The sequence below is a fragment of the Nerophis ophidion genome, linkage group LG22, assembly GCF_033978795.1.
Source record: "Nerophis ophidion isolate RoL-2023_Sa linkage group LG22, RoL_Noph_v1.0, whole genome shotgun sequence".
NCBI lineage: Eukaryota > Metazoa > Chordata > Actinopteri > Syngnathiformes > Syngnathidae > Nerophis > Nerophis ophidion.
Genome location: NC_084632.1, coordinates 14,090,081 through 14,113,353, shown reverse-complemented (window position 1 = coordinate 14,113,353; position 23,273 = coordinate 14,090,081). Strand labels below are relative to the sequence as shown.

At 38.7% G+C, this 23,273-nt stretch overlaps 1 protein-coding gene across 6 annotated transcripts in view; it reads right to left on the bottom strand.

Annotated features, from left to right (window-relative positions):
• Positions 1-23,273, bottom strand: part of LOC133540579 (lisH domain-containing protein ARMC9) — a 79,662-nt gene that overhangs the window by 50,492 nt on the left and 5,897 nt on the right. For 3 of the 6 annotated variants that reach the window (XM_061883305.1, XM_061883301.1, XM_061883306.1), the window contains exons 4-22: positions 22,355-22,510; positions 22,161-22,253; positions 21,194-21,218; positions 19,898-20,058; positions 19,637-19,735; positions 17,820-17,855; positions 14,476-14,510; positions 14,279-14,387; positions 14,085-14,177; positions 11,809-11,899; positions 10,982-11,105; positions 10,720-10,859; positions 10,471-10,547; positions 8,663-8,737; positions 8,339-8,429; positions 7,251-7,312; positions 6,784-6,882; positions 3,471-3,586; positions 294-433 (exon numbers count right to left, since the gene is read on the bottom strand). In XM_061883305.1, the coding sequence (XP_061739289.1) occupies positions 294-433; positions 3,471-3,586; positions 6,784-6,882; positions 7,251-7,312; positions 8,339-8,429; positions 8,663-8,737; positions 10,471-10,547; positions 10,720-10,859; positions 10,982-11,105; positions 11,809-11,899; positions 14,085-14,177; positions 14,279-14,387; positions 14,476-14,510; positions 17,820-17,855; positions 19,637-19,735; positions 19,898-20,058; positions 21,194-21,218; positions 22,161-22,253; positions 22,355-22,510 (1,822 nt within the window). The remainder of the gene's footprint in view (positions 1-293; positions 434-3,470; positions 3,587-6,783; positions 6,883-7,250; positions 7,313-8,338; positions 8,430-8,662; positions 8,738-10,470; positions 10,548-10,719; positions 10,860-10,981; positions 11,106-11,808; positions 11,900-14,084; positions 14,178-14,278; positions 14,388-14,475; positions 14,511-17,819; positions 17,856-19,636; positions 19,736-19,897; positions 20,059-21,193; positions 21,219-22,160; positions 22,254-22,354; positions 22,511-23,273) is intronic. The other 3 variants (XM_061883302.1, XM_061883303.1, XM_061883304.1) reach the window with 3 other exon arrangements.

Here is a 23,273-nt window from a genome sequence, read left to right as displayed (position 1 = left end):
GATTGGGAGAAATTGGACAGATATTCGAGAGAATAATTGTCCTGAATTCAGGGAGTCTCCTGGAAAAATCGGGAAGGTTGGCAGTTGTGGTAAATATGACTCTGTCAAGCGCCATTCACATTGACACTAATATTAAATTTACTTAGCAAGGTGCAGGCCGCAAAATAACACCTCTGAGTGTGTGTCTGAGACCCCTGCTCTATACCATTAGAACTCTTTTCAAGGATTTAAAGACCTGTACTTGTAGTGTTTTGTGTTTGTGTTTTCTCACCCTTTCGTAACATTAGACCTACCTTCATTCTGACCTCCCATAAAACACGTGCTTGAAGAGCTTGCAGTGCACAGCCGGGGTTCGGACTGGGATTGAATGGGTTCTGGGTCAGGAGTCCGAGCAAGCATAGGTTTACTTTGAAAAGCAGAGATCAAATCTCCCCTGGTAAAAGTAAAGAGAACATCAACAATTACAGTATATCCAGGCTTTGTCTATATCAGGCCTGGGCAATTATTTTGACTCGGGGGCCAAATTTAGAGAAAAAAATGTGTCTGTGGGCTGGTATATCTGATTTTTAGCAACACTAATACAAAACCTCACAATAATGTCTGATTGAATGCTAAAAACGTTATGATCGCCTTAAAAAAACTGAATGGAATTTTACGTTTTTTTACTAAATGAGACACATGAAAATAAAGAATGTGGGATTTACAATATTAGCTATGACCTATATAACACTGAATACTGACAACATACAAACGTCACTCATCCTCTCGATCAACATATTTTACAATCAAGCGGAACGCAAAAAAAAGGAACAAACACAGATAAATATTAATGCGAAGAGTAAAAAAAAAACCACCTACAATCTGATATATCTGATATATCACTAAGCTTTAAAAACTTTGCTGTAAAAATCTACTTCCGCGTCTGTCCCTGACACCCGCATTTCAGACTGGCTACTCTGGAAACATTCTGTGGAAACACTCCCCTCCCACACTGCTTGATGCCTTGTATGAGCTGCTGTGACTTAGATTACCATAGCAACTAGTATTTAATACAAAAGCGCAGATTTCAACCATTGAAATACTTTGTATAGTTCAAGACTTACTGTAATTTGAAAACATCACTGCACATCATAATGGCAGCTACAGTTTCCATCTTAAAGATTTCCAAAAAATATTTGGGAATGTCCGGCGGTCCAGATTAAGAGCTCAACAGGCCGCGGCTCCCGGGCCTTAATTTGCCCAGGTCTGGTCTATAAACTGCACACTATTTATATATGATGTGATTCTCCCTATTTTGCTATACTTTATTATCATTTGTATTTTCCCTCTTATGATTATCAGTGCTTGGCCAATGTTAAAGCTTTGATTGTAATGCAAGATGACGCCCCTCCTCATTTTGGGGCGGTATAGCTCGGTTGGTAGAGTGGCCATGCCAGCAACTTGAGGGTTCCAGGTTCGATCTCCGCTTCCGCCATCCTAGTCACTGCCGTTGTGTCTTTAGGCAAGATACTTTACCCACCTGCTCCCACTACAACCCACACTGGTTTAAATGTCACTTAGATTTTCGGTTTCACTATGTAAAGCGCTTTGAGTCACTAGAGAAAAAGCGCTATATGAATATAATTCACTTCACATTTTGCTATTGTATGCCCACTTCACCAAGAAATGAATCGTCTTAGTCTGAATTTGTTACCAACCCGAGTGACATTTTTAATTATTTGTATAAAAATCATGGTTAAAAAATTAATTATACATATTTTAAAACAGGTGTTTAGTTTGTAAGTCATCCTTTGAATAGGTTGTCATTTGGTACCACATCAGCTTTATTTGCAGCCATTTTCTCTCAGTTGTTGGGATAATTCCTCCTGCTCCTATGCGACAAGCTGGCACAATGCACACCTTGTATCTGATCTTTGACTCTGACACGTGATAGCACTCATTTAGTTTGTTTCAATCTAAAGCCCCCGTGTCTTCATACCAGACTTGATTACTGAGGCTTTTAAGACAGCGTTCAGCCAGGCCACACAGATCAGGCACGCACGCACACACACACTAGCTATGTACTTTAGTGTGTAATGATTTAACTTTGTTAATTGTAGGGGTTAAGGGATGTTGTCGGGATTTTTCTCGCATATTGGACTGTCTCAGTTTCAAGAGCAGCTGCATAACAAATCCATTGTTATCTCACATCATAACAATGCATACCACTGATAATGAATAATAGGGCTTTCCATGGCACTTGGCACTGGTCAAACAGTGAGGGTCCAGACTTGTCTAATGTACTTATCTGACTTATGCCTGGTGGAGCTATCCAATTTCCTAAAACATAGATTTCAGTTTTCCTCTCCAAACAGTGATTTGACAGCATCACTGATACCATTTACAGTATAATTGAATGTTATCCAACTATATGGTTGCATAGAATCTCCGTCATCCAGGTGATGTTCACTTATGGCCGCTAAATTTAATTCAATTGAATTCCTGGATTTTTGGTTATTCTTTTGTTGGCCTCTCTCAACTCCACACTAAAGGCTGCCCTGATGTGGGGATCTGAGCCAAGGTGATGTCGTGGCTTGTGCAGCCCTTTGAGACACTCGTGATTTAGGGCTATATAAGTAAACATTGATTGTTTGATTGTGGAGCAAAACATAAAAAACCAACCTGAGGTGTCAAGACAACAATGACCTTTCTGGATTTATTTATCCATTACCATATCATATGTTAGCAAGGTGTGTTTAGCAGTTATGAGTGGCAGGATATGCATAGAGGTATGTCATTTCTTAGGACGTATTACTTTACAAGCAAAGGTTGAGGAGCCACATTGCCAGACTACCTGGGCGTCATTAAATCAAACACATTATTTGACATCCTGACGATCCTGATTTTGCAAGTGGTACCTTGTCAGAGGATCTCTAAGATTTTAGGTCAGTTTTATTTATATACTGTGGTACCTCAACTTAAGAGTGTTTTGAGATAAGAGCTGTCTCTAGGCTAATTGCTATGCTTTAAGTTGAAATGTGAGTTTCAAGCATCCCCGCCATTAGTTATTGCGGCTAGATCTGAGCAATCTAAGTCGATGAGCATGAACTGATGAAGCCTACTTGGATAAGAAATGTCTTCTAAGACAAACAGTCCAGTTGCGTTCGATTGAATGCTCTGAGAACCAGGCTCTTAGTAAGTAATTTTGTTCCAAGCATCTAGGCATCACAATCATTGTCATAATGACCTCTTTGGTCTTGACTGTTGTAGGTGCGCTTCGTTGTCCAGCCCTAAGTTTTAACAATGAGCTATTTTGGGTTCCTTTTGTGTTGATGTCATGTGATCAGCCCCATAGGATTAAAGCTATAGACATTATAAAACCAACATTGAAACATTATCTTGAACACTGGACCAGTAAGCAGCTAGTTGAAAAAACAAGCACAATAGTAGGGCATAACAAATTTTTGTCCACACATGTACAAATCACTCACATTGCATCTGTAAAACGATGTGAGCCTGGGGTCACCGGCCGCTGTAGGGGCTCGTCAACGCTTGGTTGAGGCTGTGTAGTCGATTTCCTCTTCAGTTTGGGTACGTTAGTAATAATCTGCACAACCAACACACAAATGACTTTTAGCATACAAACATTTTAGGTTTTTCACAAGAAAAGTCTTCTACAAACCCCGTTTCCATATGAGTTGGGAAATTTCGTTAGATGTAAATATAAACGGAATACAATGATTTGCAAATCATTTTCAACCTATATTCAGTTGAGTCTGCTACAAAGACAACATTTTTGATGTTCAAACTGATAAACAATTTTTTTTTTTGCAAATAATCATTAACTTTAGAATTTGATGCCAGCAACACGTGACAAAGAAGTTGGGAAAGGCTGTCAATAAATACTGATAAAGTTGAGGAATGCTCATCAAACACTTATTTGGAACATCCCACAGGTGTGCAGGCTAATTGGGAACAGGTGGGTGCCATGATTGGGTATAAAAACACCTTCCCAAAAAATGCTCAGTCTTTCACAAGAAAAGATGGGGCGAGGTACACCCTTTAGTCCACAATTGCGTGGGCAAATAGTCAAACAGTTTAAGAACGTTTCTCAAAGTGCAATTGCAAGAAATTTAGGGATTTCAACATCTACGGTCCATAATATCATCAAAAGGTTCAGAGAATCTGGAGAAATCACTCCACGTGAGCGGCATGGCCGGAAACCAACACTGAATGACTGTGACCTTCGATCCCTCAGACGACACTGTATCAAAAACCGACATCAATCTCTAAAGGATATCACCACATGGGCTCAGGAACATTGCAGAAAACCACTGTCCGTCACTAAATACAGTTTGTCGCTACATCTATAATGCAAAGCAAAAGCCATTTATCAACAACATCCAGAAACGCCGCCGGCTTCTCTGGGCCCGAGATCATCTAAGATGGACCGATGCAAAGTGGAAAAGTGTTCTGTGGTCTGACAAGTCCACATTTCAAAATTGTTTTTGGAAATATTCGACATTGTGTCATCCGGACCAAAGGGGAAGCGAACCATCCAGACTGTTATCGACGCAAAGTTCAAAGTCCAGCATCTGTGATGGTATGGCGGTGCATTAGTGCCCAAGGCATGGGTAACTTACAGATCTGTGAAGTCACCATTAATGCTGAAAGGTACATACAGGTTTTGGAACAACATATGCTGCCATCTAAGCGCCGTCTTTTTGCGTATTTCAGCAAGAAAATGCCAAGCCACATTCAACACGTGTTACAGCCCGTCTGCAGTCCAGACCTGTCTCCCATCGAAAATGTGTGGCGCATTATGAAGCGTATAATACGACAGCGGAGACAACGGACTGTTGAACGACTAAAGCTCTACAAAAAACAAGAATGGGAAATAATTCCACTTTCAAAGCTTCAACAATTAGTTTCCTCAGTTCCCAAACGTTTATTGAGTGTTGTTAAAAGAAAAGGTGATGTAACACAGTGGTGAACATGCCCTTTCCCAACTACTTTGGCACGTGTTGAAGCCATGAAATTCTAAGTTAATCATTATTTGCAAAAAAAAAAATAAAGTTTATGAGTTTGAACATCAAATATGTTGTCTTGGTGGTGCATTCAACTGAATATGGGTTGAAAAGGATTTGCAAATCATTGTATTCCGTTTATATTTAAATCTAACACAATTTCCCAACTCATATGAAAACGGGGTTTGTATTTGTTCGTCTTTTTATTTAATCAATCAAACTTTTTTTTATAAAGCGCTTTTCATACATAAGAGAAATGCAACGCTAAGTGCTTTACGAAATTAAAAACAATACCCCAATGACCCAGATCCCCCATTATCACATACGCACACACGCACGGACACAAATACCAAACAAAAACACAAACACACACACACACACATGCAACTATATGAACAAATAAATTCAAGGCTAAGTACAGCAAAGACTGGGCTTCCACGTGAGGCTGAGACATGTGAGTAAACACTATCACAGGAGCCATCTGCACTAGAAGGTCATCAGACCATGCCAACTAAGCCGGTGACACAAAGCGCCCCCACAGCACGGCCGATAACCCCTGATTTATGATTTGATTTATGGATTTTTATTAATTAAAATAATTAAATAATAGCACAGGCAACACAGTTAAGAACTGGAAATATCCACTTTACTATAAGGCATTTTTAAGTCAACATAATGATAATAATTTCACTTTTTTTTAAATCCCTGCAGACAAACAAAATGTGTGTACCTATTTTGTCTATGCAGTTTCCTGCTACATTTACATAAAAAACAAAAGTATTGTTTACTTTACAGCAGGACGGCCTTCCACGTGCAGCAGATAAATGCAGCAAAAATAAGTGCGCAAAAAATACAACTCACCATAACTCTAAATCAAAAGCTCTTCAAAAGCTTTTGTTTTTTTACCAATTTTCCCTAGCTTTCGGGCTTAATTTTTGGCTGACATATCCGATGTGTCATCCGTGTAACGTTACCATCAAGCTCAAGAGCATAAATATAATGCAACTAGATATACCGGTACTTGCAATTGTTTGCAATTAACTTTCCATAGATCTGTATCCTAAAAATAAGGTGTTAATATATTTTGTACAATATTTCAAACATAAATTTACGTATGCATTTTTCCATGCGTAAAAAATTCTGTTAATGCAAACTACTTCTGCAATAAGGCTAAGTTGGATAATAACAGCATTTTAACTACTATGGTGACTTTATTCTTGAACTGTCCTAAGCTGAGGTCATGCAGCTACCTACTGTTTTATATGGGTCTCCTTTTATTTTCATTATTATACCAGAGTCTATGTATCGTATTGTTTATGTCTGATGATGGTGCCGTCTAACTTATCTTGTTATGGACCTTGTTGTATCTACCATTAACCTGCCGGGGACTACAGATGGAAGTCAGCCTTTGGCTACAATATCTCACATTTACATTTTATATGTTCATGAATGTGCTTTTTTCCGTATAACAAAGATAAAACGAATATAAAAAATGTCACCTTCCGATCAGGAGTTTTATTATACATCTATGAACAAGCTTATTGGTGTGTCTAGTGGGACAGGCAAACATTATGACTGAGAAAATGAAGTCATTTACAAATGATTTAATGAGTCTGTGCGGCCCAGTAGCAAATACGTCAAGGACTGACACCGGTCCCCTGACTGGTGGTCAGGGACCACTGTTTTGCAAAGCAGATCAATTAGTGACAATGCACTTAGGTGCGTAAGTATTTGGATGTGGAGTTTGTGTTAGATGTTTGTTTGTGTGTGTTCTTACACCCAGGTATTCAGTGTTGAGCAAACTTTCCCCAGACAGCTCTCTGGGCTGAGGATGCAGGACCTCCTCTTTATCTATGTCTGACCCCATTACATCTTCCTGTCACAACACAATAAACAACACACACAAAAGACATTAATTTGTGTGTGCCTTCACTGTATTTAGTCAGAATTTAGAGAATATATACATTCAAATATACAAGCTGTGTGAGACATTCTGTGTTGTGTGTCTGTAATGTAATGTGTGTACATTAAGTACAAACTAGTGGACACAAGTGTTTGTCATTACCCACATGGACTCCTTATTATAACCAGTACAAATGCATGTGGGGTACGGCTGGAGAAACAACAATGAATTATGTAAATGTATTAAAATACACATTAATATTGATACATCACACTGTAGAGAACACATAAATGAAGGTAGAATATATAAATGGGTGTGTATCATGAAATTTACTAACTTACATCATTTTCATGCTCATCATTTTCATCCTCATCCTCGTCATCATCCGACTCTTGCCCTTCCGCTGAAAAAACACATGGTTTGTAAATGTTAATATATTATGGTTTAAAAAAAGACCACAAATTCCTACTTCCCTCATATTACCATCCATGAGTAATATATCACCAATCTGATCGACAAATGGTCACCGATCAGTATTGAGTGCCGTCAAAAAGTACGTGCTTGGCCAATTATCCCCACTGGCTGATACTTTATTTATTTCTGGTCCCCGACTGACAGAGGCAGCTAGCAGCTAACTGTGTATGTCCATACACAGTGTGGAGTCACTCCCTAAAGTTAATAATCATCCATAGCGGCAAATATGCTGCATTTCTTAAAAGTAACATTTCACTGGAGGACAAGGCTTAAACATGTTAAACATCAAGTAAAAATAAGCAGAAGCAGACAAGAAATATTTAACGTAGTAGCATCATTAACCCAACAAGGGCCTTCTACTAGTAGCTCCACCCACTCGGCTGATGACTTACTGCAATTCAAACATATTAAACAGTGGGCTTTGTAACAATTAGGAAGGTTTGTCCTCCCACACAAACCACATGAAAACAAAAATATGTATTTTCCCTCATCTTTTTCCATTTCCATACATTTTTGAAAGAGCTCCAGGGAGCTACTAGGGTGGTGCTAAAGCGGTGGCTCTCGAGAGCAGGTTGCCGACTCCCCACCGAGATGAATGAAAACATCCATTGACACAGTAGATAGTAGTTTTCTCTTTTGTTTAGTTATAGTGTACTATTTACTTTGTTTTGCTCAAACAAGTGTATGTATTGAAAGGGAATAAGGAACTTGTCCACATATTGATTGATAGTGTCAAAAACACTCACAAAAAATACATTTATGAATTTCAAGTAATGGATGTAGGTATTGGCATCCAAATTGGGAGTATAATACACTGATTGGAACACCTATACAAATTATTCATGTAATATTGTAATATCTACCTTTACAATACCAGGTACTTGAGGATATTGGATAACTAAGATACCTGCATTGTAGTGAGCAAGTGAAATAGTGTACATGTACATGCACTGACCTGAGTTGAGCTGTTTAATGACAAAGCCAATTTGCCTGTAAAGAGCTGGGTTGTCCTCTTTCCTGTAGCAGCTAAGGATCTCCTCCACACTCTGCACAGGAGAGCAAAACACAAATTTTAGTGGAAGATGAATCTGAACCAAGCCAAAGGATTCAAAATACCACCTTCCTTTTTGCACATTTGAAAAACCTTAGAAGAGTACATGTATCATTTTCCAACATGTTTTAATCTCTAAAGCAAAACAACTACAAAAATGTAAACATTTAAAAAGGAAAGAAAAAGTGAGAATTCTGCAAGCAGGTGAAAACATCTCAACTATCTCACCATCTCTTTTGCTTCTTGTCTGACAGACGGATTGGACAAGATGTTGTAAAGGGCTCCATTCACATATTTGTGAATCTGCATAAACAAAAACCCACGCAAAGAACAAATTAGTCTTGCAATGGTAAAATATATATCAAGTACCGCTTTGATGTTCTCAAACTTTGCCTCACATGTGTGGTTAAATACAGTAACCAAAATATCAAAAACTCAATCAACACCATCATTTTGGCGGCAGGTGTCTACATCACTATACTGAATCAATAAACACTCAACATTATTGCAGTATAAAAAAGTACACTTTTATGTAATCCATTTGACTGTGATGTTATACATCCGCCAGTGAGTGACATACTGTACATATACAGGACTGTCTCAGAAAATTTGAATATTGTGATAAAGTCCTTTATTTTCTGTAATGCAACTAAAAACATGAAAATGTCATACATTCTGGAATCATTACACATCAACTGAAATATTGCAAGCCTTTTATTATTTTAATATTGCTGATTATGGCATACAGCTTAAGAAAACTCAAAAATCCTATCTCAAAAAATTTGAATATTTCCTCAGACCAAGTAAAAAAAAAAGATTTATAACAGCAAAACAAAATCAAACATTTGAAAATGTCAATTAATGCACTCAGTACTTGGTTGGGAATCCTTTTGCACGGATTACTGCATCAATATGGCGTGGCATGGAGGCAATCGGCCTGTGGCATTGCTGAGGTGTTATGGATGCCCAGGATGCTTCAATAGCGGCCTTCAGCTCATTTGCATTATTGGGTCTGGTGTCTTTCAGCTTCTTCTTCATAAGACCCCACAAATTCTCTATGAGGTTTAGGTCAGGGGAGTTGGCAGGCCAATGGAGGACAGTGATGCCATGGTCAGTGCACCAGTTACTGGTGGTTTTGGCACTGTGGACAGGTGCCAGATCATGCTGGAAAATTAAATCATCTCCATAGAGCTTTACAACAGATGGGAGCATGTACACAGCTGCATTGACTCTGGACTTGATGAAACACAGTGGATCAAAACCAGCAGCTGATATGGCTCCCCAAACCATTGCTGACTGAGGGAACTTCCGTTGTCTAGAGTTCAGGAGTGGCTTGACCATGGGAATACGGCTATTGAAGCTGTATCTGTTGAAAAGCTCTATGGAGATGATGATTTCATTTTCCAGCATGATCTGGCACCTGTCCACAGTGCCAAAACCACCAGTAACTGGTGTACTGACCATGGCATTATTGTCCTCCATTGGCCTGCCAACTCCCCTGATCTGAGCCTCATAGAGAATTTGTGGGTTATTGTGAAGAAGAAGCTGAAAGACACCAGGCCCAATAATGTAAATGAGCTATTGAAGCATCCTGGGCATCCATAACACCTCAGCAATGCCACAGGCTGATTGCCTCCATGCCACGCCGTATTGATGCAGTAATCCGTGCAAAAGGATTCTCAACCAAGTACTGAGTGCGTTTATTGACATTTTCAAATGTTTGATTTTGTTTTGCTGTTATAAATCTTTTTTTTACATGGTCTGAGGAAATATTCTAATTTTTTGAGATAGGATTTTTGAGTTTTCTTAAGCTGTATGCCATAATCAGCAATATTAAAATAATAAAAGGCTTGCAATATTTCAGTTGATGTGTAATGAATCCAGAATGTTTGACATTTTCATGTTTTTAGTTGCATTACAGAAAATAAAGGACTTTATCACTATATTCTAATTTTCTGAGACAGTCCTGTATATTTCTGTAGGCTTTTTGTGTCAGTCTATCATAGTCATTTCTGAAAAAGTAACGTATGTGTCACCTCATCGTTGTCATGCCCAAGGAGGTCAGTGAGGACCTTTAGCACGTGTTGCGCGTTTTCTGCACACTTCTTTATTCCTGTATAAAGACAAACACATGACCTCACATTAATATTGGATGCTGCAGCTGGCTTTGGTAGAATCTCGTGTGGAAGCAGCACAAATATAAACTAATATAAAGGGCAATACATGAATAAATTCTACTCAACTAGAATGTGACGTGTTCCTTATCTATAATCCCCTGCTTATACCTTTTGATCGCAGGCACAAGTTCATAAGAAGAGCTGCAGAATACTCCAGGGTGTCATCGCTCAGAGAGTCTGTGTCATCAAGTTCATCCACTAGCCAGCCAATCAGATTATTTTCGATCATGGCCAGCTGCTGGTTCTTCCTACATTAGAGATGGGACGGTAAGGGTTGATTGCATATTGGAAATATTTGTGTCAGCCATGACACAATGGCTTAATGAGCCACTTTTTTCAGCACACTGTTGTTTCTAAATTCTCTTGTTACCTCAGGCTGAGTTTCTGTAGAGATACTAGTACATTCTCTCTGGTCAATGAGTCCTTTGCCTCTGTTGAGAGTGTTTTTATCAAGATTTTAGGAATATATGGGATTTGGGAGAGGTAAACCCGCCCTGGAAGCATAAACACAACACAGGTTAAATTTCAAAATAGTCAATGTTAAAGAACACACATTTTATCGAACATATAGGCCAACTGTAATTTCCACATTTGATAATTTTATGTAGGGTATTGAACTAATTCTGAGAAAACTTTAAACTGTATTTATTTATTTATTTAACCAGGTAAAAATCCCATTGATTCCCATTGATCCCTCCTCACACATGGGAGTCCTGGCCAAGAGGCAGCAAAGCTACAAATAAAATCACATTCATATTACACATTAAAATAACAGGATGGACATCAAGTAAAACAGTTACAGATAACTGAGGCTCCTTCAAATGCTCTGTTTAAATTTAAAAGCATTTAATGATAAAAAAAATCAGTCAGCTTTCGTCTCTTTGTAGCATGTTCCAAGCACAAGGAGCTGCATGGACAAAAGCTTTTTTCCCCAGCTCAGTGCGAGCAAAAGGGGCAGAGAGAAACAGCTGATTGTTGGATCTCAGTGCTTTGTCGTTACTTTTTTTATTTATTAGGGTTCCATTCCATGTTGGTTTAAGAGGGAAAAAGTTCCTGGTTTTACTCAAGCACAGGGGCATCTCAACAAACTGTTTTTTGTAACACATTGTTCAATTCTGTTATTGAAAAATAAAGAATTAGCATTACTAAAACAACCAATTTATTGGACAATGTTTACTGTGACTGTTGACTACTTACCATCTGCAATAGAGGAAATTGCATTGATTAGGCGAGCCATGTACTGTCGCACTATCTCATTCTTGGAAGTCAGTAAATGAAGCACCGTTTTCTGTCGAGACAAGTAGTGCTGTGTTGATTCACCAAATTCTTTGAGATATAAATATTTACATAAAACACACGTTCAGGATTTGGAAAACATATTTAAACATAAAGGAACCTAAAACTGGTTGCTGTAAACGTAATTAAGCGGAACTGCACTTTTTCTGAATTTTGCCTATTGTTCACAATCATAAAACACATGACGGATGTTTTTATTATTCATTCTAAACCCTAAATAAATGTTGGCTTACAACGAAACAAAAAGTAGGCCCTCTATTTCGCCCATAAAACCCAATAAACAACTATTCAAAAATCGCCAACAATACTCTATTTACATTTCGTGACTTTAATATTAACCAAGTATTTGTGATATTGTTATCATAAACATTAACCTATTTATATTGGCCCCGTAATCACAAGCTTGGGTGCCTATATTGAGTGGTAAGCTGCTTCCTCACTTGTGGAAGTTTATTATAGTATGAATAAAGCCTCTCACCTGAATAGTAGAAGGATGAGGACGTATTCCAACAACCAGACTTTTGATCGCATGTATTTACTATTTAGAATTTATTTTAAAAAAGTGTTCTCATGGATTGTGGATGTTAGGCAAATTTCCCCAAAAAAGTAAGAAAAATGCTATCCTTGTTCAGCTAAGCTACTATTCTCCAGCTGGGGTGATTTCCTTTGCCTTCACCTAAAAACAATCCTGAAATAAATAATGTAGGAATTAAACATGCTTTAGTGCAAAACTGCTAATTCCTCATGTTTTGCCTGCCCGGGATTAATTAGGTAGTGGGGCAAATAGACGAAAAGTAATGTTTTCCACTCCAGTGTACACACTTTATGCAATACAAAATTGGCTTTTCTATGTTGATATTCTCATTACTCTAGATCTACAACTTGGGTCTGAGCTCTGTAGGGTCCAAGGTTCAATGACAACTAGGGGCCTGATTTATTAAAGGCTTGTGTTTACTAAAACACGTGCAAACTTGAGAGCACACGCAGTCCTGATTTATTAAATGTGTGCATAGTGAATTGCGTCAGTGAGTAGACTAAGGCAATCCATTTTGAGTTTCTGTGTTAGTGTGTTCAAAACATGCGATATATAGGCTGACCATCAAAACACCCAAAATACTGGGGGAATAAAATGCAAATATATTACACAGCACGCGCAATTTGATTTATCGACACTTATCACCGTTTTGGGAGCACTGTGTAGTACACGCAAAATTTTGATGTGAATAAGGCGGTCTGTCCCAACTTTTCAATTGCACACGCAATAATAGTCGTCGGTGGCGATCACTCGAAACGAATATGATTGTCCTCCTGTCGGTGGGACTGCCTTTAGGAGTACGCCTGTGCATGGAATCTTTTAAACTGGGGAGACTGGTGCACAGAAAGCCACCACACAGTCCTTGGCAAAGAGAAGGCCAGGGTCCAATGGTATGGAGACCAAGACAATTGGGGGCCCATTTTTGCTGCAGCCTTCTTCCGCCTTTGTGACCGTTGTGGAGCTTCCATGCAACCATCATCTGCCCACTCCACCGTTGAGGTCTTTTACATCGAGGGAGACGCGAAGACTCCCAACGTCATTTCTTCGCTGTGGGGAGCTGTATCCGATGGCAAGGGAAACCCAGTACGACCGGCACCTCCTCACAGCTGCCGGAGGCTGCTGGCGCTCCGGTCTGTTGGAGGACCGCCTATGGTGCGCCAACTAGCACTTGCTTTTCTCTCAATGTGCGCTCCCCTAGCCCTTTTCCTTCCAAGACTAACCCACAAGGCAGCGGGGCAGTTGTTGGGTGATGCCAGGGTGTGTCCACAATGTGGACCTGCGCAGCACACCTCTAGGGACCACTGCAGCTCTGAGATCCCCTGCGACGTTTGCCCTGGACAGCAGGGCCCTATGTATCGTATGTGGCCACACGGAGGCCTGACAGGTTAGTAGATCACACACAAAATACCCATTAATAGAGGTATTTGGATCTTAGTAAATCAAGACTCAAGTCTGGTTCAAACCCCTATCGAATTCTGTGGCTTTACATTCACTATTCATTTATTGAGATGGATTTCTCAAGGTATGTTTACATTGATAATTATCGTGTTGGATTAATGAGCACAAAAACTCAGACACTCACAGGAGTGCAGCAGTTCTGCATAAAGTTACAAAACTATAATATTTAACAAAGGCTCCCTACCTGCTCTGTGCTGTTGCGTTCCAACAGGTCGTTGCTTATATATGCTTGAAGTACGGCGTCTCTCTGTTCACCAGGAAGTGAGCGAGTTAGTCTCTAAAAAGAAAGAAAAAGTCAAATTAGATGGTTCACAGTCAGGAAACGGCAGGTGTGTTAAAATAGAAGTAGTTTAATGAGTAGAAGGGCAATTTACAAACCCAGCGCAGCGCCTGAAGCAGCAGAGACCTGAGGCGGTCTGTTCCTCTATGCAGGTCCTTTTTCAACTTCACGTAATCCAAAGAGGGCAGCATTGGCACTTCCTTAGTTCTAACAGTTAGAGAAGGAGACATCCCAATTAAACGTAATTACCAGGCTGCCTAAATGAACCACATGTATATAACACAAAATAACTTACTGTGGTGCAATAGATGCTCGTAGTATTGAGGAAGCCTAGAAAGTTAATTACATTTTTTTAATGAAAAAAAAAAATTTCGTTTTACATTTTTTCTTACTCATGTAATTAAATATAATGTACCAAATTGTGAGTGCAAGGTATACAGTAGGGCTGTCAAAATAAACATGTTAATGTGGATTAATCTGTCATTGTTATTAATATCATTTTAAAATTGTAAGCAATTAACCCATCTGCGGCGCACAATGACTGAAAATTCCTGAAACTTCTCTGGCAATGCATTTTGGGCAATTTGTCCAAGTTGTGTTACCATCGCACATGCCTAAATAGCCAGTTGATTTGGTAGTGACAGACTGCAGAAGCAAACAAGTCATAACGGAAAATGCTTAAAAGCTTATTGGCTCTCTCGATGGGAAATTTGACTACAAAAACCTATGACCGAACAATTGACCGACAAAAGTATTATGCACACTCTGTAGGAAGAAGTTTTCTTTTTATCAAAGCACTTCTTTCTTACAATAAAACAATATCACACAATAAGTAATAACAGGTCCACGTCAATGTGGGTACAAGTTTGTTTCATATGAGTATTTTTGTGAACTTAAACATGGTCTTTAATGAACACATTCATTCATATTCCCTGTTATCTTGAGCCTCTTTGGTCATGTAAAATTAAACATTACTTTTAGTTTAAAAATGATTGGATAATTGTAATCAATCTACATCATCCATCCATTTTTTACCGCCTGTCCCTCTGGAGTTCTAGGGGGCGGGGGGGCTAGAGCCTATCCCAAATGCACTCAGGCAGAAGCAGGGACATGTCGCCACCTCCGCAGTAATCCACATCAATCATGTGTTTAATCTTGATTAATCATTTAACCGTTTGACAGCCCTGGTAAATGTGCAATGTATGTGTGTACTGTCTGTTGTCCCGTTACTCACCCAGAAGTGTTCCACATCTAGAACACTTCCATCATTACAAGTGCATAGGTATGCTTATATCATGCGTGTGTGTGCTACATGCTGAATCCCAAAATCATCATATCATTCAGTTTGGGGCCATCCCTCATGCAGACAAGCAGGCTAGGATTGTTAGTGAATAGAGAACGGCCACCCATGCCTTAGTTGAAAATGTTGTGTTAGCATGTTGTAAATTTGCAATTTGTCCTGAGAAAGGGCCTTAAATGTCAAGTAGCTGACTTGTACAACAATAGTTAATATTAACTAGTAATAGTTGACTGAAGTTACAGTGGTTTAGAACAACAACAAAAAAATCCATTATACCTGTGCTTTATCACAAGTTCATATAATTTGTTTTGGTGTGTGTGTGTGCATGTGTAGTGGATGGGGATATGTGTTCAATGTTTGTATTTTTTTAACTGAAAATGGGGGATACAAAATCTAAAATAGAACTTAAGGCATACAAAGTCAGGGGACTGAACACTACGTATAACTTGGTAAGATTTACCCAGGAGAGTTTAAATGAGACTTCAGGCACTGGACATAACGAAACCAACAGAACAAGTGTTTTTATTTTGAACTTAAAAAGCACTTGCAGAGTGTGGACTTCTTCCAGGCCATATCTCCCAATAGCAAATACCGGTAATCCTTTTAACACATCCACAATACGGACTGAGATCCGGATCACTCTAAGAAGCTAATAATTTTTTATTCATCTCATTTCAGTTTAATCTAATTCCACCCATAACTTTTTGAGCTGTTACAAACTAAAAAACAAACCCCATTGAATACATAACCTCTGGGTGGAAGCACTTAACTGCAGGAAAAACAAAACTGCCATGCCAATGCGTGTTTATTTTTGGGCGGTATAGCTTTGTTGGTAGAGCGACCGTGCCAGCAACTTGAGGGTTCCATGTTCGATCCCCGCTTCTGCCGATCTAGTCACTGCTGTTGTGTCCTTGGGCAAGGCACTTTACCCGCCTTCTCCCAGTGCCACCCACACTGGTTTGAAAAATGTAACTGAGATATTGGGTTTCACTATGTTAAGTGCTTTGAGTCACTAGAGAAAAGCGCTATATAAATATAATTCACTTCACTTCACTATTTTGTTTGCCTGTCGCCTCCAATCAGGCTGCGAGAGTGTTCACTATTTGCATCGATTTAACGCTTGGATGCATTTGTTCTATAGCAAAATGAAACAAACTGCAGGAGCCCTCTTGTCTGTCTTCCACTCTCTTTGTCTCTGTGGGTGAAGGTGTAACCACTAGCATATACACATAGTAGACACAAGGTAATGCAGTATAAATGACCGTATCACCCCTAAAATCTAATAACTTGCTCCTTATCTTATGCCTGACAATTCCTAAAAGTTTTATCAAAATCTACCTTAACTTTTTGAGCTATGTTGCTTGCTAACTGACTGACGACAAACCTTAACAAGTTTGGCAGAGGCAATAATAAAAAGGTAAGGACAACTAAACCACCTTTCTTTTAATTGGCCTCAGTTTTATATTGTGTCTTTCAGCACACAGCTACACAACCCAGAAAATATAGTAAAAGGGAAAATTTACAAGTTTATATAAGGGATGGATATTCCGTCGTTTCACCTTTACTATGCTGTAAAGCCCTTTATTGTTCATTTAATAGTCTGCAGTGACAGCTCTGCTCCGAGGTTCCCTAGCGTATAAAACTCAAACCAAGCAACAAAACAAACTGTCCATTATGCTCAATTATTGTGCTTGGTACAATGAAAACAGTGTTGCCTGTTTCTGCAAATAGAAATGTGTTACAGACTCACACAAAAATATTAGCCACATTATATCACTGCTTTTTCAAAATGATTAATTATTTCCTTACTGACAATTATGTTAAAAGCCATAACAGTTTTAGAAAAGTATTGCAGTTGCTTCCTTTCAGACGGCTGTAATATCGCTGCACCATGAGAGAAATTATTTTGCACCAAAACTTCTTTTGTTTGCTGTTCTGGTACTTTCATTGCATCTGTCTAGATTTTTATGGTTGGAAAAAATGGTACCGGGAGAAAAATAAAACATTCAGAATTTTACATAAAAAAACAGACAAACAGTGAGGTGAGTTGGTGGGGAAAATACTGATGCAGTCTGTATATTTCATGAGGTGTGTCTTAAAGGTAAACTCGTCAAAACGTGTCATGTATACATCAAGTGAAGAAGCCCTTTCAATGTAGACAACAAGGAATGGGAGACAAATAACTGGGAAGACAAAACAGTTTTAGGGGATTATTTGTAGCAAAGGAGAGGCAAGAGTTAGAGATGAGGGAAAAATGAGACACGACTGAGGAGACACAGCGAGCGGGACGGAAATTAGGGACCTGAGGTGTTGTGAAAAAAAGAGAACAAGAAACTTACATAGCCATCATCATAGGGACTCATTGAGTAATATCCCTTTGGGGGCCAAAAATGGCATCCACGCAAAAAAAACAAACACACAGAAGTTGTTCAGTTAAGGCCAGAAACAAAAACAGAAAGTGTCTGTAATTAACCAATTAATTAATTTATTTGAACCTCTTCCCTAGCTTATTGGTGTCTTAACTGAGCAGTCAGTTCCACTCAACACCATCATTTTGAATGCGCTCAAAACAAAAACAAAACAATAGAATGTTAGGGACCTCAAACATCCATCCATCCATTTTCTACCGCTTATTCCCTTTCGGGGTCGCGGGGGGCGCTGGCGCCTATCTCAGCTACAATCGGGCGGAAGGCGGGGTACACCCTGGACAAGTTGCCACCCAAACATACTTTTTAAAAAATTGAGCCTTTAGCTACTAACCCAGGGGTCGGCAACCTTCACTCTCAAACAAGATGTCTATGAATGTTCTCATTGATCCAAGTCATTGAATTCTCAGGGCATTCAATCATCGCAACTGTACAGTTCTGTTTTTCTTAGAAGACGTTACACCTCTCATCCATGTAGGCTTCATCAGTTCATGCTCATAGACTTAGATTGGTCAGTTATAGACTTAGATTGGTCAGAGCTACCATGAATTGATTAACGTGGACCCCGACTTAAACAAGTTGAAAAACGTATTCGGGTGTTACCATTTAGTGGTCAATTGTACGGAATATGCACTGAACTGTGCAATCTACTAATAAAAGTATCAATCAATCAATCAATCAATCAAAAAGCAAGTCTTAGACTGGCACCAGCATTTATTCTCAAAAGATACATTTTCAGCCAGGACAAAACAACAAAGCTTTTTAAACATTTACATCACAGAACGCAACCAACAAACTTTCAATGTGCATACACAAATGGTTACGACTTTTACTTCCTCTATTTAGTCAAGTTAGATATCTTCTTCGTGCTGCGCCAGAGCGAGGTTCTCACAAACTGCGTTTTAACCCTTTAAGGGCGAAAAAGTGGCAAATTAGATCTTTGTTTTGGTCACTTCAATAAAATACTTTATTAATTTCTTAAGTACTTTAAACTAACCAAGAATATGTGCTCATCCATGTGACATAACTGACACTTAGTAGCCGGTCAGTATACAGTAATATGTGTCATTCTCCGTTTTTCTGCTTTTAAAAAAACACAATCTATCTGATTAATCATCGACGATGGGCGAAATCTAACGAATCAGATTCGACTATGAAAATCTTTGGTCGCAGACAGTCCTATTTTTAACATTGCCTTTTTTTTGTTTGCTTTATTTCTGGCCACGCATCATGCACCTGTAGTAGGCCAGCGTTGTTGGCAGTGAAAGCAAATTAATTTGGCCATGCAGATATAAACTCAGTAGTTTCTTCTGAAATTTTTGTTTTGGGAATTGTATCCATGGTTAGTTTACCGTGGGGGTAGCGGACTCAAAAAGCTAACGTTTTTCCGGCCACCTCATCTCTTTTCCTTGTCTTCCCCGCCGCGGGCTCATTCAATCACCAGTCAGACCTCTCCACACATTCACGGCCTCACAGACAAATGTAAATTATACAACCCCTTAAAAAATTATTATAATGGAGCCACATCCCCGGACCAGTGGGTTCCCAACCCCTTGGGATAGCCATTTACATACTGCCTGTGTCAAGTACATAACTGGAAAAATCGTGTGAACGAAAATTTCACACAACTGTATTTACTACACAGTATCAGTTGGCTAGATGCCTATAATATCACATAGTTTGTCATGGATATATTAGGGAAGGGTAAATAAAAAGATGCTTCCACTTACACTGCCAGGCCTGGTAAAGTCAGTCATCTGCACTGCACTTTGCTTCATCTGCCGGCTGAACAGGCGAACACATACATTGTGCAGGTACTCAGGAGAGAGCTGCAAAAACATAGCAGACCCTTTGAGATTAAGTGGTATCGAAATTGTATTCAGTTCACAGAAGTCTCGCTAGCTTGTGCATTACTTTTTCAATGAGTCTTGCAGCTAGTGTTACATTGTGCGTGGTTGTTGTTTGCGTGCAATGTTTGTGTTTGCCCTTACTACCGTTTTTCCGCTGATGGTGGCCTCCAAAGAGTCAACCAGCTCAGCAGTGATAGTAATCAGCTGGTAGTAGTCAGCCTGCATCTTGTTGAACTTCCGCTTGTAAGTGGAAGCGCGCCACTCTGACTCTTCAAGCTGAAATTTGAGCTGCTGCAGGGCTTCTGTGTAGATAAAAAATATTTTTTTATGGAACTTTATTCATATGAGTACAAGGCCCAGATTAGCATCAGCTAATAACTTTATACTATAGTACGGTTTGTTTCCTTACCTATAATAGAACACTGTTATTTTATGTATTGCAACTTTATTATTGACCTTTTTATGTCTTGAAATAAATAATGTCTGCTCATTTTAGTATGCTGCAATGTTTGGATATGTACTGCACACAAACAGTAATACTGTCTCAGCACTAACAACTAACTGGCTGTTTTATCAATATTTTATGTACACACGAGTGCCACCGAACTGATTCCACTTTGGAAATCCTCAGAATTGTTATTTGTAACCGCATTCACAGTTGAACACATTCAAACTAACAACTTTCGAGGTTCCAAAGATTTGCGTTTTTTATACTTTTAAATCCCACTGTTTACAACCTTTTTCGCTTCCGAGTACGTCTCCCACATTTTTCAACCAATTTCATCTATTCCGCCATCAAAACAGTTAACTTACTCAGGACAATCTATTTTTTTATACCAGAAAATGTTTTGTTTTTCCCACTTCTACGTAACACTTATTCTCTATCATAAAGTGTTACTACTTCCACAATTCTTATCCAATTTGAATCGTCCTAAAGTCAAAATGCTAATTGCTAATGTTTGTTTAATCATAGTATTGTAACCTTTTATAGCTAATTTCACAGATTAATACCTCAGATTCAAAAAGCTGCCAAGTCTCTTGCTTCGACCGTGAGAGTCACACAACTTAACCCATTCACACCATATGCCACACTTGAAAATTCTCAAGCTTACATTTCCCCATTCACAATTTTTTTTCTTCCTAATAATAAATATTTGTCCTCGCGACATGTTTGGTAACTGTTTGACTGACTGAAATAACTAATTCCAGACCAAAGCATAAGTAATTGTGCCTAAATGTAGCCAACTACGGAAGGTACCACGCAATGTAAACCAATCAGAATTTTCCTATACAATAGAAGCCATTGATTACTTCTACTTTGTTCATAACTTGATAACTTCATGGTTATAGCACTTCTTATTGGGTCGGTTTACAGCTGGTGTCTTTAATTAATATGTCAGGGCTTACATGTTAATTTGAACAAATCACAAAATGTACCTTTAGATCTCTTTCCACCCTCCTTCTGCATGCCATCTGTTAAGGAACATACGTCAGCACTTATTTGACAATGCAACATCCCGAAATGTCTCATGTGCTGCCCCTCCCAGTGTGCCATACCATTAAGCATAAAGAATATATAAAAATGTGAGTCATTGTATGTTGTACATCCTGTTGAAAGCAGGCGCTGCCATCACAGTGACGATTTGTACAGGCTTAAAATAATCCATTTTACAGGGTGACGCCAAACCTGTGTCGATGTACGATTGATTCGAGTTTGTTTTGCAGGGAGGGATGGATTGCTATTGAGAAATTCTCAAACACCCTTGCATGGACAAACACAGCTGTCATGCATGAGTTGACAAGTACTTAACAGAGGACCTCTTCCCAGTGTGCTGATTTATTCTATAACAAATAAAAGTGAGTCTAGCAGCAGTTTATTTAGAATGTGTATGCATGTGTAACACGTCGACTGTGTGAGTGTTTGCACAGTGAAAGATTAGACACATCAGATGCTTTACGTTACGGTATGTGGACACAAAAAACTAATTTCCTTTTCTTGGAATGACAGTGTAACTAATATGTTCATCTATACTCTTTGATCCCGAACCGGTAAGGACAGGTTTCAGTTTCATGATTGTTTACAAAGAGCGAAAAGTTATCCTTGGATTTTTAGTAAGAACAACAAGAGTAGATTAGAATAGTTTGATTTATTAAAGTCATGCAAACTGATGCTATTATAGAAAATCAGGGATGGAAAAAATAAATACTGGGTTTGGCCTGAAATTTAATTTACGATTTCAAATTTTCCCCATTAATACAAAGTACTATGAACTGATGCACTGGACTGTGTTTCAGAATAGACAATGTATCTAGTTACGTAATCTTATCTCACCAAACCATAACCTGTGAACTTCATTGCTTAAAATGAGTTTAATTTTTGTGTTAGTACCAAGGTAAAGGATACATATAACGTCAGCAGTCTTGGACAGTTTGAATGCTTAAGTGCCATGGACAGAAACTCCTCAAGTTTATTCTTCAACTTTGGTATCCAGGAATCCTAAATAAACACAAAGTGAAAGAACATTTGTTTTTTTTAAATATTGTTCTAAGGGGTAATAAGATGGAGAAATGAGAACCTTAAGATGGAGAAATGAGAACCTTAAAGAGATCCTTGAAGGAGAGATGGGCACAGGGGTTGGACACAAAAGGCAAAGCATAGTAAGGCAGAAACTCCGGGTTCTGGCTCAGTGCTCCTCCTCGCATATCCAGAAACTTCTTAAAATGAGAAATCCTCTTTTCAAACTCTGTCCGGTCCTGGAGACAGTCAGATTGAATTAATACATTCATCTTTCTACAAGATTTAAGTTGGAAAAACACAATTAGAAGCATTATTTTTTGGTTTAATTCTGCCTCATTTTTGAGCAACCAACACAAAGCTCTAAATCAGGCATGTCAAACACGTGGCCAGCGGGCCTGGGGGGCTTATTATTCCGGGTAAAATTGAGTAAAAAGGAGTTTTGTTTTTAAATGAAAAAAAATGCTGTTCTCAATGTGTCCACTGAATATTAATAATAATAATAATAGTAATAATTATAATGGATTAGATTTTTATAGCGTTTTTCTATCGACTAGATGTCGCAATAGCAATTCTGTTAGGTACACAGTAAAGTAGCGCTGCGGCTCCTACCCCTCGACCCAACAGAAACCTGCTTCAAACACATCGTCTTTTGGCAAACTCATTTCCACAAGATGACTCGGTCAAAAAGAAGAAGAGTGGACGCAGAGTGTTCCGAGAAAAAAGATCATCTTTCTATTCATTCACTGAAGTGAATAGTAAACCACATATCTTTTTGAGCAAGTTTTCCTCTAATGAACCTAAAAAAAAAACAAAGGTACAATCAAGGCTCATGCACAAACACTTGAATAATATCCTTAAATTGTCTGTCCCTCAGGATGTGACACCTGGTATTGATGCACCTGTAATCGTTAAAAGATGCAAAGTTTCAGGAGTGAAATAAACAATTGATAACCGCACTTAAAATTCTGCATGAGAGACTTCACACTGATATAGTTATGT